We start from the raw sequence: 15113 nt of genomic DNA, 5'->3' as shown, positions 1-15113 counted from the left end.
CATTCGTACGTAGATATGGTCCATGCCGTACCAGAGCCCAGTTGGCTCGTTTAAATACAGGGAATGGCGGGGTGAAAGCTAGGGCCTTTTTCTCAGCGCCAAGCCGAGGCGCCTGCGCGGCGGCGACGATCGAGCGGCGATGGCGAGCCTCGACTTCCAATCTATGCTTCTGGATGTGATGCGGGATGAAGATCAGCGGCGGAGGCAGCAGCAGCAGCAGCAGCCGCCAGTGGCGGAAGGCTGCAAGGTAATCTCTCTTTGCGCCGATCGATTTCCTTCTCTTTTCCCTCCCGCGCATCGATGCCCGCATTCTCTAGCAGAAATATCAGCTTATCGATCGGTTCTTTCCTTCTCGCCGCACCGATCGATTTCTATCCCTCCGCTAGCCGAAATATCGCAGCTGTCGATCGGTTCTTTCCTTGTCGCCGCAGTCCCTTGCATCTCTCTTTGCGCCGATCGATTTCTTTCCCTCCTAGCAGATCTATCCGCAGCTATCGATCGGTTCTTCCCTCTTAGCGGCAAGCTCTCTTGCATATTGCGGCATTGATGAGCGTCATTCTCGATTGTTCTTTCGGTGTTTGCGGGAAATTTCGATCGAAATATCTAACCGCTCGTGCGATCGTCCTCAATCCATAGATGCATATCGGTCGTGCGTTCGTCTTATAGCTCATCGGTCGACCCAAGCTAGAGATCCTTTTAGCTGCCTTTCATTTTGGCAATGAGCACGCTCTAGTCGTTCTTCCCGTTGGCAATGGCCACTCCATCGAGCGCTCTAGTCTTTCTTCCCGGATCATCGCTTCATCGATCTGGAAGGGATCATCATTTCATGACTGATGTGTTTTTGGCCATAGGAGGAGGACGAGGACACTAAGAAGGAGCCGCAGCCGCCCAGCGATCCCGAGAGTTCCAAAGCGCCAGCGCCACCAGCGCCGCCCGGTGAATCGCAGCAGGAAGCCAAGGCGAAGGAAGCCGAGAAGAATCTCCCGGATTGGTTCGAATGGTTCGTGTGGGCTCTGTGACTCGAAAGAAATAAAAGGAGAAGGAAATGACTAGGTTTGGATCAGCCACGTGTCATGCCACATCGGACTAGTGTGACAACTGGAGCACCCGCGAATAAGAGAATATCCTCCAAGTTTATTAAATATCATGGCTAGTCAACGCGCTTCCACGAATTCAGGGAACTCAAATATTATGGCTAGTCAACGCGCTTCCACGAATTCAGGGAACTCGCCGCTCACGCTGTGACGTAGACACTTCTTACACGTCCCATAACACACAAATTTTTGGCTTGCACAAGTGTTGTTTGATCGTGAAGTTGTCGGTGTTGTGTTATGGAATCAGTGCTGGAAGATCAATCGTTTTCCAGTCTTCTTCTTCTCGAGCTGGCGATCAACCACGACACAAAGAATAAGATTTTCTTCACCTTGTCATGGTGACAACGCTCCTGTAGAGTCTACTCCACACGGCCAGACCTCACGGAAGCTCCAGCCGCGGCCTCACACTGACGCGCAGCGGCACAGTCCGGAAGCAAGCCAGACCCGTCGTCTCGGACATGTCGATCTCGGACACATCCACCCCCGGCGGCGGCCTCCACTCGAATCTGTGCAAGAGATAGGCCAGCGTGAGGCTGACATGAAGCAGCGCCAGGTTGATCCCCGCGCACCTCCTCCGCCCGGACGAGAACGGGATGAGCTCAAAGTGCTGGCCTAGCAAGTTGTGGCAGCTGCCGAGGAACCGCTCCGGCCGGAACTCGTGCGCTCTCTCCCACGAGCTCGAGTCCCGGCAGATCGTCCAGATGTTTACGTGGAGCGTCGAGTTGGCCGGGATGGTGTAGCCGGCCAGCGAAACCGGGCATGAGTTGAAGTGTGGGAGGCCCAGAGGCGCGGCAGGGTGGAGCCGCATTATCTCCTTGACGAGCGCCTGGATATACGGCAGGCCCGAGAGGTCCGACTCCTGAACGTATCGCTCACGGCCCACGACCCGGTCGAGCTCTTCCTGTGCTCGCCGCTGGACTTCCGGGTGGCGGACCAGCTCCGAGAAGCCCCACTCGAGCGTGGATCTCGTCGTGCCGGTGCCGGCAAGGAGCATGTCCTGGAAAGCCATATACCAATCTTAGAACTAAACTTTCCTTTCTGGAGCGCTTTTGTCTACCTGGATAATTGCCACAATCTCATCGTTGGAAAGGCTCTTTTGATCGTTGAGTGCCACCATTACGTCCACGAAGTCTCTCGGCTTGTCGCGCCTGAGCTGCTTGCGGCGCTCCTCGATGACGGAATTTAGAAGGCCTTGCAACGCGGGGATGATTGTTTTTCTTATCCTCTGGTCCTTGCCTCGCAGCCGATCCAGCCAGTGCAGTGCTGGGATGTAGTCTCCGAGGTAGATCTTGCCGCTCTCCTGTGTGAGCATACCCCAAGTTGCACGGTACGCTGCTGCCTCTGCCACAGGAGGCAGGTCGCTGGTGTAGAACTTTTTCCCGAAGAGGACGCTGCTCATGAGATTTGTAAGCAGCTCCTGGAAGCAGACGCTGAGGTTCACTTCCTCTCCGGCGGCAGCCCGCATTGCAATGCTGTTGCAAAAGTCATGCAGCTCCGCCTTTCTTATCCCCCCGAACATGTTCACCTTGGAAGCTGTGAAAAGCTCCGTGCTGCATATCTTTCTCAGGTTCTTCCATCTGCCGCCATAAGGCGCGAACACCAAGTCTTTGAAATTCTGGCTGATGTGCTTGAATGGTGTCGAGTAGCGCGGCCGACTGGCGAACTGCACATCGTGTTCCCGGAACACCGCCCTGGCCACCTCCGGACTGCTGATCACTACCGTCGCCCTGCTTCCCATGTTGAGATAAACAATCGGTCCATACTTGGTGGCAAGCTCTGCGAAGCTGCGGTGAAGATTGCGCCTCGAGACGCAGAATAAGCACCCCACAATCGGCCATCCCCACGGCCCCGGCGGTAGCTTCTGCCAATGGCTGTAGACATTCCCAAGACTTGCTAGGAGAGCACCGGCAGCAGCAACACATAGCCAGCCTATCCAGAACATCTTCTTCACGTTTTTAAGTGCCCGCGGTCAGAAGAGACGAAACGGAATCCAAAGAATGCCCGCTGTTCACAAATGAGCCTCTATAAATATTCCGGGTTACCTCTAGGTGCCGCTGTAGCTTTTGAGACTGGCTCCAAACCACTGGCGTTTTTTGTTGCGCGGCAATGCCTCCAAAGAGAGAAGCTTCCAAGCTATCTTCGTCGTCCACTTCGCGAAAAAATCATTTTAATAACATAGTGGATACTCAATTATTCGATACTCCACCTCGAGATGGAGCAAAGAGCCGGTCATTCGCTCCTGCCAAAAACGATTTAAGTCGCCTGATATCGTCAAAAGAAAACCGGCTTACCTGTCCGGTGGTTGGATAGGTACAGCTTGTTAGCCGAACAGCCACTAAACCATTTCAATTTGACGCGGCTAAGTCGGTGATGAGCAGATTTTTCCAGAGAGATACTTCTCTACAAGATAGTGACATGATCTTTGAAACTAAAAGGGGACTCGCACTTTCCTGCAATCGAAAACAAATGTCGGCGCAAGTGAAGACACTAAAGTACCTAAGCATTACCTTGACAAATCGCTGGAACCTTTTTCCGAAAGTGAACTGAAAATTAAAGATTTGCCTGGTGAAATCGGCCATGAACTCAACCATTTCAAGAGGAAACAATTTCCAAAACCGTTTCTAGATCCAGTAAGTTCTAGTTTGTGGAGGCTCCACACTCCGCAAATGTTCTACAGAACTGTTACCTGAAAGCGAAAGTGATCTTACTAAGCAGAAGATGTTGCCACCGCCACTTCGCTGTCAGGAAGACCACCCCATTCCGTCCAAGAGCCATCATAAACAGGTACACTGGCAACGCCAAGTTGATAGAGGGCCTACATCACATTATTTAGAATTGGAGGATTCTGGAGAACCGAAAAAGTAAAAAATCTTACCAAAGAAAGGACGCAAGCAGTAACGCCAGTTCCACAAGATGCAACTACAGGAACTTCCAGGTTCAATCCTACACCGAAACGTAATTATTGAGGTGAACTTTCAAAGATTACAATACCCGCATCTTCAAATGTCTTTTGAAGACCATTAATAGGTAAAAGCATTCCTTCCTGATTCAAGACCTGCAGTCACACCTATCGATTAAGAGAGAAACAAAATACAATGTAAAACAAATCGGTACCTCTGTGAAAGGTATACATTTACTTCCAGGCACATGACCTGCTCGGATACCCTTTCTTGGCTCACTTGCAGCACCATAAAATCTAAACAAAAGATATAAAACGGAACCCGAGTCAGACTTCACCTTGGTTTACTGCGAGCATCAATATGCTGAAATGTCCTCTCTTCGACATTTTTCTTCACCTATTGTTGAACATTAAAAGTCAAATATTTTAATAGTCGCCGATAGATACCTGTTCTAGGGACCACACCAGACTCTGCTGGAATGACGTTTTGAAACCTCCAACTCCAGCCTTGACAACAAAGCATAAGCGTTTGATGAGAAAAACAACCTGTGGTTACCTGTGGTTTTCGAACTGCTGCAACAGATGCCTCAATCTTGGACAAGGCCCCCGCCGGGACGGACGAGTCTACGGGATAAGAAGAGGCAAGCCATTTTGGTAAGCCTCCGTCCAGCACATAGACGTTCTTGTGACCGAAAACTCTGAACATCCTTGACAATTACGAATAACAAAACTCAATGCGAAGAAACCGAAAGTGGAAAGGTGATAAAGCATCATACCACCATACGCGTGCCGAACTGAAGATGCCTTTTCCATCATATGCAACTATTGTATCCGTGTTTTGGAGATCCAAAGCCGACAAAGCAGCAGCAAAGGCTGTCTCCACAGGAAGCATATGAGGAAGCTGCAAGGCGGCATTTCGAGACAACTTGACAAGCCGAAAAATCAATGCAAAGGCACTCACATCCACTTTATCGTCGACAATTCCATCGATATCAAAGAATAAAGCACCCGGAATACGACACTTCTGCATTCCAGCATTAGTGCAGAGAATCTGCGCTCTCATGAAATGCGCACCTTGAACTCTTCCAGAGGATTGCGTTGCTCAGCCGGCATGTACCAGGATGCGTCCAAGACCTGCGTGAAAAAAACCAAAATTAGCATAAAATGAACAAAATTTCATTGAGTACTAAACCTTGACATGAGGTAGATTTAGATTTTGGTGAAGCCATTCCACAGACACGATCGCGCTTTTAGATTTCTCGATGCTCATCTTGTCGCTAAAAGAACTTCCAGCATGCAATGTACTAGCCCTCACACACGAGCTCCGAAAAAATCCACGCTGCTCGATAGCAGCGATTTTCAAGCTAGATGGAGCTGGTACTACGGCTGCCTGGTCAGATCTCGACATTTCAAACACTAGCAGCGAATGGTAAGAAAGACCGAAGGAAAAGAGGGATTACGAGATCGCGAGAGACAAGAAGAGATTACAACGCAAGGATTAAATACCTTCGAGAGGAAATTCGCGGAGACACCTCCGAATCGATGAGCGCCTCGCCAAGCGCCAGCGGCCCAGCTCACGCTCGTAGCCATATACAAAGACGAGCCCTAACTCTGACCTCGAAAATATTTTCTTCTATTTGAGCTTACGGCGATGGCGCTAAGCAAGGCGAAGGACATTGTGGCGCACAATCCTCTCGTTGTCTTCAGGTATGTCGATCGATCGATCGGTCATCGAATTTTTCATGACGATGATCTTGCCAAGGTTTTCTTCTCGCTTCTTGGTTGATTAGCTTGCTCTATATTGCCGCAGCAAGACGTATTGCCCCTTCTGTGTCAAAGTAAAGGAGCTCTTTTCCAGCATTGGAGCGCAACCTAAAGTCGTGGAGCTCGACTCAGAGGGTAAAGATTCTTTTTTTCCTTGCGCATTTCCTTGTTCTTCGTCTCTCTCAATCTGCCAATCCATTCCAATGGTTTCCATCGAAATTCCAAATCCTTCGCATGGTTTCACTTCTTTTTGTCCTCGCAAATCCTTCGACGATTGATGGCTCTTTTCCTTCTATCCAGCCGATGGAGCCGATCTACAGGCAGCACTGGCCGAATGGACTGGACAAAGAAGCGTTCCCAGCGTTTTCGTGGGTGGAAAACACGTCGGTGGCTGCGATGGTACGTAAAAATCACTCGAAACTGCGAGCTAGAAAACTTGCCTCTTTGATTTCCAGATACTACTAAAAAGCACAACAGCGGCCAGCTAGTTCCAATGCTCAAGGACGCCGGACTGCTGAAGTAAAACTCCGATTCTAGAGGCCAGTTCTTCGATCTCATCTCTTTTTCTCATTTTTGTGCTTTCCTTCATCCATCTCATAAGTTAGCTATAGAACTTTAGGAGTACCTTCATACTGTTCTTGCACGAGCTGTGCGTTGCAAGTCGAATCTCCGCTCCTTGTTTATCTGAAAGCCTTTCGCAGCTGTTCGTGAGAAACGTAGCCGTGATGCTCCGGTTTAACTTCCGGCTTGGCAATCGCCGGCGGCATCACAAACTTCCGCCGGCTAGCGATCTCCTGCCTGCTAGCCTCGGGGCTCAGCTTTGAGAGCCCGTGCCTCGGTGTTGGGAGTGAGAACCTCTTCCTCTTCTCGTCCAGTGCTTGATCGTAAGTTACGGGCCTCTGCTTGGGAGTGCTAGAGGACCTCGTCTTTGCTTTAGCCGATTGAGTCTGGTTCATGTAGCTGGGCCTGCACTTTGGATCTTCCGGGGCAGCACCCGGGCGATTGTTGGAGTTGGAGTTTGTGTGCTGGGCCCTGGAAGAGAGCACGCGAGGCGCCAGTAAAATCGATCGCGGGGTACCTCTCGACGAAGGCGGGGGGCTACCACCCTCCGAGTGCCTGTCCGAGTATATGGACGAAAACTTGAAGCTGTCCTGCGACGGGTACGCTCTGTGCACTGGTCCCGAGTTTCTTGACGTCGCATTGTTGGTTCTGGCAGTGGTCCCGCTGGGCTTGTGGAATCCATCCGCACAGCGAGCAGCGTGGACGTTGTTTTCTTTGCCACTGCTCTGCTGCTTCTCCTGGTTAGCCAGTATTCGATTCTCCCACGGCTTGGCTGCCATCCAGCGCTCCAGCCAGCTCCATCCCCAATGGTTCTTTTCGGGTTCACTGCCGATGTACATTCCAGAGCTTGGCTTCGAGTTGGGCCTCCACTGCAGAAACCCGACAATTGATTCCCGACGGAACACAGTTTTCTTCACGTACCTGGTGAGAGAATGCATAGGCCAGTGCTCGTTCTCGCTTGACGGCTGCTTCTTGCTTTTGAAAAAGCTTCGCTTCGATCTCCTCTTTGGTACCATGGCAAGCACACCACCCGAGCTGCAAGAGAAAGAGGAATTTGTAAGTGAGAAATAAGAAAAGGATAAACTGGCAAATGTACCTCGGCCTGGTGACGCTGAGCTTCAAGCATCCGACGCTGCTCGATCCGCCATCTCACTTGCTGGCCTTCCTCAGACATCCGGACCTGGCGAGCTCGGACTCGGGCCTGGACACGGACGAGCGCTTGCATGCAACGCAGTGTCACAGCCGCCTGCTTTCGAACCAGGTGGCCGCGGACTAAAGCTTGGAGCCTGACAAGGCCTTTGAGAGCACGTAAAGCTCTTCTCGACTGCCAACCAGATTAAACGAACGCTTACATCAGTGACAGAGGTCTAAGCTGTCGCATACGATCTATCTGCGAGAGATGCTTACCAGAAAGCTGCGAAAGGCTGATTGAATCCGGATAGCGGCCCATTCCTCTCTAACAGTCCTGAAAGCGATGTGGGATTTATTGTTGGTACTTACCCCGAGACGTGCCACCGCCGCGGCGGCGTTGGCGGCGGCGGCAGCAGCCTCTGCGGCGACCGCCGCCGCCGCCAGGGCTTGCTGCTGCTGCTGCTGCTGGGAGCGATGGCCAAGCGATTCAACATCCACATCGTCCTGGATGGGATTTCGATGCTGATGATAGGATGAGCGCGTCTCTCGAATCACCTGGCTGATAACTTGATCGTGCAATGCCGCTGCCGTATCGCCGCCCCTGCGATCGTGCTCGCCTTGCTTCCACAAACCCCATCTCTTGGACGGCTTGTCCGCTTTCTTCTGGATGGAAGGAATGTCAGATATCTAGATCTTACAGAGATTGCGATTATACCTGATCTTCCGCCAGGGATCTGGAGCTGCTGTTGTTGCTGGACTTCTTCACGCCGATAAAGCTCTTGAACCATCTGCTAGACGCGCCCATTGTGGATATTTCGGCAGCTAGAAGCGCCTCTCGAGCGATTTGGTCCACGGCCGCTGCTAGAATGGAGCTCGCATCTGGCAAACCCAGAGGAATGGGGCAAACAGCTCGATACTATTGCTGGCGCCTTGGCCAGAACGAAGAACAAAGCCTTGGAGAAAAGCGATGGAGAATAGAACGGATGTAATAGGGCGAAGCGTGAGAGGAATAACCAAAAGAGCGTGACGAGGAGAAATAGAGCGGGATCAAAGAGCGTTTGAATGAATGGACAACTGCGTGGGACCTTGCGTCCACAGCGCCATGAAGACGTCAATCCAGTAGACGCACGACGCGTGGCACATTTTGCCGGCGTGAGCTCAGACAAGGTTAACTGTGCCGCCAGGTGGTGGTGTCCGAGTGGCTGTCGGTAAAAGGAGTTGAAACGGGACAACGAGCGGGAAGCGCGGGATGTTGTTTGAAAACTTTTAGGTTGTTAACCACAATTATTAGAACTGTGATTGCTTGGTAGCACCATCTTAGATTAGTACTAGTCATTGCTCACTATATGCTGCCCAATTAGCAAACACTAATTTGATTATCATTATTACATTGAAAATTAAATTGAAATAGTATTAAAATAACAATATTATATTAAACTTTGAAAGAAGAATTTAAAAAGTAACTATAAGCATATCATATTCCTTAGAGGGAATTATAAGATCTAAGTAAATCTCAACTGCAAAAAGTTGAATGTCAATGCCAATCAATACTTTGCATGTTATATGTGTCACAATGCTTTCTTCTCTTGCCTCAAGCAATTGGCCACCTCTTAATTAGCTAAAAGCAAACATTAGTGTCATTATTCGTAGTTATCAAGGCCAGACAAGTGTTTGAGAAAAATCCAATGAAGCTGGAATGTTGTTATTGCAGCAATTGCTGTGGCTAGGGATCTGGAGGAGGCACAGTGATTGTTTGATGGGATGCCTTTCTACAGTCTTGTGTCATGGACAATGATGATCACTGCATATGTGGATTGTGGAATGGTTGATGAAATGAAAAATTTGCTTCTTGCACTAATGCACAGAGACATTATGTAATGCTTTCGTGCTATGCCCAAAACTGGCATCTGGAGAAAGCCATGCCCTCTTAAATCAGATGCCAGAGCGAGATGTTTCGTCATATACAATGATGATATCAATTTTGGCATTAAGAAATGATTTAGAAAATGTGAAGGATCTGTTTGATTCTTTACCATTGCTCTATGATTATGACAAATGCCGAGAATGGGCAAATTGAAAAGGTGGCCATTGTTTTCTTTGAGATGCCCAAGTGGAACTATTGCTCGTGGAACAGCCTCCTGGGCACGATCACAGAGTTTAGGATCAATGATGCAATTGTGATGTTTTAGTGAATCCCTTTTAGAGACACAATTTCATGGAACCTGATGATTGCGGCTTGTGGCCATATCCGCAAGGCACAAGCTCTCTTTGCCATGATGCTGCAGAGAAATGTTGTCTCCTGGAGCACAATGATCGGAGCTTATGCACAACAAGGATTGGCCATGGATGCAAAGATCGTGTTTGATTCCATGGAGTCTCACGACACGGTCATGTGGAACTCATTGCTGGCAGCCTAACTTGCGAGTGATTGAGTGGGCGATGCTAGAAAAGTGTTTGATTCCATGCCTGATTGAGACATAGTGTCGTGGACATCAATGATCTCCACCCATGCTGTGTGGGGCTAGATGTGCGCTCTTCAATTCCATGCCACAGTGTCTTGTGGCAGCATGGAACATGATCATCTCCGGCTATGCGAGGAGCAGCAATCTTGATGAGGTGCAGCTCCTCTTTGGTCAAATGCCCCATCGCAATGCCAATGCCATGGTCGCAGTGCTCGCATTTGGTAGCAGGATTGAGCAGGCCAAGCTCTTCTTTGATCGATTTGTATCACCCAACTCCGCGATCTCCATGCTCAAGGACTGGGCGAGGCCTACACCCAGTCCGGGAGGATCGAGGAAGCAAGGGTGCCATTTGATTGCTTGAGCCCAGAAAATTGGGACTCTAGTGCGATCAAAGTGATCATCGATGCGTACGCCTGGATCGTGGATGTTGTAGATCTTCTCCCAAATCACCCATCCTGATGCCACAAGCTACAATGCCATGATCATAGCATTGGCCTTGAATGGGCATTTGCACAAGGCAAAGATCCTCCTCTCCAGGGTGAGAGAGCAACACAGTGTCCTAGAACACCATCCTCACGAGCTACATCCAATTCAGCCATCTTGGCCCAGCGATCGCAATCTTCCACACCATGCTAGATCCAAATCTAGTCTCCTGGACAGCAGTGATCACTTGCATCACCCATAATCCTGGATTACATTGATTGCCATTGGATCTTTTCCGCAAGCTCTAGCAGGAGGGCTGGAACTCCAGCGAGATCTGCTATAGAATACATGCATGTGACATGCATTGCTGCGCCTTCCTCTCTCACCCCACGCAGTTGGCCACCTCCCATTGGCCAGGAGCAAACCTCAATGTGATTATTTGCTAGGACATGGTTAAAGAAATACCCCTTTACAGTTACCCATAGGACAGTTGCAATTTTATGGATTTAGCAGCCTAGAAAGTTCAACAACTCCTCTTTATTATTATAGATGATGGTATTGTAATACATTTGTTATAGCATTCATTTTGTCCTAACCAGATGATGGCCATATAGAGTCCATATGAACTCAAATATGTATGCTGGTGATTGTCCACCATACAATCAACCCATGGCCAAGCATGGAATACAAGTTAACAATGTTTTAATTTGCATAAGGTGGAAGGTGTTTTCATACGCTGGCATGGTATAGATTTCTGGTTTTCCACCAGGTATGGCACCAATAAATAATAGAAGAAAATTAGTTTGCAGCACATTGTGGCTCTAAACCAGTTTAAGAGGTAGAGAATGTCAAATTTTGTCACTATAAATATTATTTAGGGTTCTTGGAGAGTTGGGCAGCTGATAGGACGATGTGAGGAGAGCTCCCGCAATGCCAATCTCAGCAGTATGTGAGCTGCATTGCTGTGATTCCTTCCCCTATTTGAAAAACCCCTGGGTCCATTTCAAAAGTGCCCATCATGACTCTATTTCAAGCATCGAGTTTTGGCAGGAAAGAGGTTTACCAAGCTGAGTAAACTTTGAGAAGAATTCTGAGATGCATCCACATCCCTCTACCAAAGAGAATCCTATCCTGAACCTTATGTTCATGTGCCTCAAGGTAATTGCCATAATGCTTATGAGTGCTCTCACCCTAGGGCAATGAGGCAGATAGTGTTGACACTTATACTACCTTATAACCTCTCCAAAAGTTGCATCAGGCAATCTAAAACCTCCAACACCACCATATAACATTTTTTTAGGTCAACATTCTATTGAGAATGATCCTTTCTCCATGAAGTGAATATGTAAAAATGACTTCGTTCCACAATAAGTAGGGATGGTCAAAAATTGAGTAATGTAATCAACAATAAGTTTTACAAAGAAATCTCATGTCAGAAAATGTTTTTCATTACTGAACTTGAAATTCATGAATTTAATTGTTAATGGTTCGGAGAAATTTATATTTTTTTAAAATCTAATACCAATTGAGTAGTTTCTAGAATTAGAAGTTTGTCCAAACTTATATAATTGCTATTTTTTATATTCACAATATTCTGGTTAAAATGAGCTTTTTTGGGCCCAAATAAAATGGGAATATTGAAGTTTGCTACGAACCTGAAAATTTTTATTATATATTTTGACAATTTAACATTTTGACATTTCAACAATTGATCAAAAATATATAAATAATTAAAAACCCTTATTCATTCATTCTCTAGAGTTTTACAAAGATGAGAAGCAAGAAAGACCAGAAATTTGTGAATAATTTTAACATAAAGAAATATGAGAATGTTAATTTTATTTTACTACCACAATCTCTATATTACACTTTTGGTCTTTATTACCCATCCACAAATGTAGAAACCATTATCATTATTGATAAAAATGTTTTTGTTACTTCCAAAACAATAGTTTAAAATAAGAGAAAAGAATAAATGAACAACACAGCAAAAATAATCAATAAATCCACTCCATAAAATATTTTATAGCATTTATAATTCACTAAAGAAAAGTAAGTTGTTTGTTTATTTCCTATTCTTCTTTGTATAAGTATGATATATTATCATAGTGAATCTTTGCAAGGAGTAATTAGTCTTTAGCTTATGGAACCCTAGAGCCACTTACCTTGTAATTAATATATAGCCCTATTATTGAGACTTATAATTAAGATTCGGTCTATTACCATATCATAATAAAACCTCATTCCCAAGATTAAAATGTAGTATGTAAACAATATAATCATCAAATTTTTTTTATTATTGTGGAGTGAGTAAGGCGTTTTTTGCCTATACTCGTATTCTTGCCCTTACTTGCAAAATAATGATAAACAAACAGAGACAAGAACATAAAAGAGGAGAAGAAAAAAAAATGAGAATGAGAAGAGAATAGAATATAAAAGAATTCAGCTTCAAACCCCAAAAGCATAAGTAAAGATAAGTATATATCACTCTCTCAACTCTACTTTGCACAAATAGTCATAAACAGGAGAAAAAATTGTTAATTCAATGCAAATGCATATAATAGTGAGTGGAGGTTGTTTTTTAGCATGTTTAAGTGTTATTTATATACTATATGATTTTATAATTGTTCCTAACTGCTTCTTGCCTAAGTCAAGTCTTTCTTTTTTGGATGCATAAACTTAGCCGTAATTCTATTTTGCTTAAACTTCCTTGTTCTGCTTTAACTCGAAAGATATACAAGATAAAACATTTACCTCTTCATCACTCCCCCACGACAAAGCTATTGCATGTCCTTAGATAGTCGGTTTCTCCAAATCTTACTCCAAACTATTGAGCTTAGCCTTTAGAGTGATAAACTTGATGCTTCGGACTGCTAGCTCACTTAGTTGATTTGTAGTCTTGTGAGCAAAGGCATGGTCTCGTACTTCTTTGATTCATCTAAAACCTATTTTATAGCTTATCAATCCAAATTTGGGATTGATCCAATATTTATTACCCTAATTAATAGTAAGTGTATTTTTGCCTATAAGTATCCAAGCTTTATTGTGGACTATTAAGGTTCCTACAATAGTGTAGCACACCTGAATTTGGAGCCGAACTCCAAGCCTGTTGCACTACGAAACAAGGGTCCGGTACAATCCCACGAGCACTAGCTCCCCGTATCCAGCACCTGCACGCAAAATGGTGTCAGATGGAGTCTGGCACAATTTTGGCATACCGGTGGCCTAACGCGAGAAGGAGGGTACTCCACCGACTAGAGCAGCGTGGAGCTTGGGCTTAGACCCAAGCCAGACGCAGAACAAGGAGCGACACAGCCTAGCGGGTGCCAAACTAATGTCTCAGGTGGTCGGACATGCATTCCAACCACTATCCCTACTATACATTTGGAACCCCCCATAGCCCCCCCCCCCCCCTTGAGGGACACACGCTTTGGGCTTTCACCTAAAGCCTCCCTTAGTACTAGGAATTAGTCTCTGGGAGAAGTCTGAAACTTACTAAATATGGAATGGCGCTAGATTGTGAATTTGGACACGGGACGAACACCATTGTGTTCAGGCCGATCTCTACATTCCGTAGATATGCCAAATGAGCAAATCTAGACACTTTCCATAAATAGCACTTGGGACCGAAATGAGACTAACACAAAGGGCATGATAGCGAGGGTGTTTGGCAGACACAGTGGCAGACACAGTGGCAGACACATTGGCAGACACAGCTATCATTTAGCGAATATTGAGGGACCAGTCTCAATATCGCGGGGGTTCTTGATACTAGCAAGTGCAAGTCAATGACACGAGTTTCTCAAACTGGGCCGAGTATGCTCAACAAGAAACACATAGGGTTCCTACCTTATGTTTATCCAATTTAAGTGCAAGGTCATTGACCAGTTTCTCAACTAGCTCAAGCGGGAACGATAAAGGGAACGATAAAGGGAACCAACTGCATCGACCTCCTGCCGTCATAGCAGTAAGGAAAGAGTGCTCGTAAGGACTGGTCGACAAGTATCTTTCGATACCCGAAGTCACATTCACGACACTCTCCCCCCCTTGGGGAAGATCGACGTCCTCGTCGATGCATACCCGAGTCTAGCAAACTGTCAAGGAAACAACTCTGAAAGTTAACAAAAAGCACACTATGTGGGAAACACACCGACTTAAATGAGTTAAGGAACGACCTGTCCTCTACGTCCAAAGACATTAAGACTCAGACACCCTCCGGCCGTCGCCGACAAGAAAATGACTAATGGAGTTAGCCACCCTTATTGCTCTGAGTACCACTCAGCTTACAAAGGAATGATACATCCCTGCCCGCACGGACATAGGGAGAAGGCCAGAGCCCAACTTCCCCTGAGCAAGAAATCAACCCTGTCGGGAAGATTTAGACAACTATTATAATTTGGCAGATTAAGTTGTTTACATGACTACGACCCTTTTCGAAAATGAGCCATCGAGAGCAAGGCGGGGACTTGTGATCAGTCTATAATAGTTATCCCCATGGTTATGGATTGGACACATGCACCGAAGTGCAGAAGTCAGCCTGCCAAAACTGACCCAAGTACTAACGAACAAGAGAAACGACACTTTGATTTATAGAAATATATTACTTTATTAATTTGCAAGATTTATTACAATATTTACAAAAGCTAATCTTTATTACAATTCTCATACTCCGTGACAAGCTCACGAGCATGGGTAAGATTTCTAAGAGGATCCCAAGTTGATTCACAAGTCGGGTAACCTTTCCACTTAACTAAATATTCCTTGGAACGACCACTACGA

General features: G+C 46.5%; 4 protein-coding genes across 6 annotated transcripts; 1 reads left to right on the top strand and 3 right to left on the bottom strand.

Annotated features, from left to right (window-relative positions):
- Positions 1–1114: 1114 nt before the first annotated feature.
- LOC9631454 (flavonoid 3'-monooxygenase) lies at positions 1115–3493 on the bottom strand. Its single transcript, XM_002968233.2, has 5 exons — positions 3386–3493; positions 3301–3333; positions 3137–3243; positions 2152–3039; positions 1115–2091 (listed from the first exon to the last, which is right to left on the bottom strand). Exons 4-5 carry the CDS (start codon positions 3034–3036, stop codon positions 1474–1476), a joined length of 1503 nt encoding a protein of 500 aa, XP_002968279.1. The 5' UTR covers positions 3037–3039; positions 3137–3243; positions 3301–3333; positions 3386–3493; the 3' UTR covers positions 1115–1473.
- Positions 3494–3651: 158 nt separating this feature from the next.
- Positions 3652–5604, bottom strand: LOC9650511 (thiosulfate/3-mercaptopyruvate sulfurtransferase 1, mitochondrial). 2 transcript variants are annotated; one of them, XM_024673171.1, is made up of 12 exons: positions 5500–5604; positions 5186–5383; positions 5068–5127; positions 4955–5017; positions 4770–4894; positions 4550–4700; positions 4441–4500; positions 4332–4390; positions 4209–4290; positions 4086–4149; positions 3970–4037; positions 3652–3909 (listed from the first exon to the last, which is right to left on the bottom strand). In XM_024673171.1, the coding sequence occupies exons 1-12, from the start codon at positions 5581–5583 to the stop codon at positions 3802–3804; spliced, it is 1122 nt and encodes a 373-aa protein (XP_024528939.1). In that variant the 5' UTR covers positions 5584–5604; the 3' UTR covers positions 3652–3801. The 2 variants fall into 2 exon arrangements, with proteins under 2 accessions (XP_024528939.1, XP_024528940.1); XM_024673172.1 differs by having other exon boundaries at positions 5186–5409; positions 5500–5570.
- Positions 5599–6447, top strand: LOC9631453 (glutaredoxin). The gene is made up of 4 exons (XM_002968523.2): positions 5599–5700; positions 5804–5892; positions 6058–6156; positions 6213–6447. The coding sequence occupies exons 1-4, from the start codon at positions 5645–5647 to the stop codon at positions 6278–6280; spliced, it is 312 nt and encodes a 103-aa protein (XP_002968569.1). The 5' UTR covers positions 5599–5644; the 3' UTR covers positions 6281–6447.
- LOC9631452 (protein IQ-DOMAIN 1) lies at positions 6182–8506 on the bottom strand. 2 transcript variants are annotated; one of them, XM_024673169.1, is made up of 5 exons: positions 8165–8506; positions 7726–8112; positions 7415–7642; positions 7240–7353; positions 6182–7187 (listed from the first exon to the last, which is right to left on the bottom strand). In XM_024673169.1, the coding sequence occupies exons 1-5, from the start codon at positions 8252–8254 to the stop codon at positions 6438–6440; spliced, it is 1569 nt and encodes a 522-aa protein (XP_024528937.1). In that variant the 5' UTR covers positions 8255–8506; the 3' UTR covers positions 6182–6437. The 2 variants fall into 2 exon arrangements, with proteins under 2 accessions (XP_024528937.1, XP_024528938.1); XM_024673170.1 differs by having other exon boundaries at positions 7726–8109.
- Positions 8507–15113: the final 6607 nt, after the last annotated feature.

This window comes from Selaginella moellendorffii, unplaced genomic scaffold (genome assembly GCF_000143415.4).
Source record: "Selaginella moellendorffii unplaced genomic scaffold, v1.0 SELMOscaffold_10, whole genome shotgun sequence".
In the NCBI taxonomy this organism is placed as follows: Eukaryota; Viridiplantae; Streptophyta; class Lycopodiopsida; order Selaginellales; family Selaginellaceae; genus Selaginella; species Selaginella moellendorffii.
This window is presented reverse-complemented; position numbering and strand designations above follow the sequence as displayed.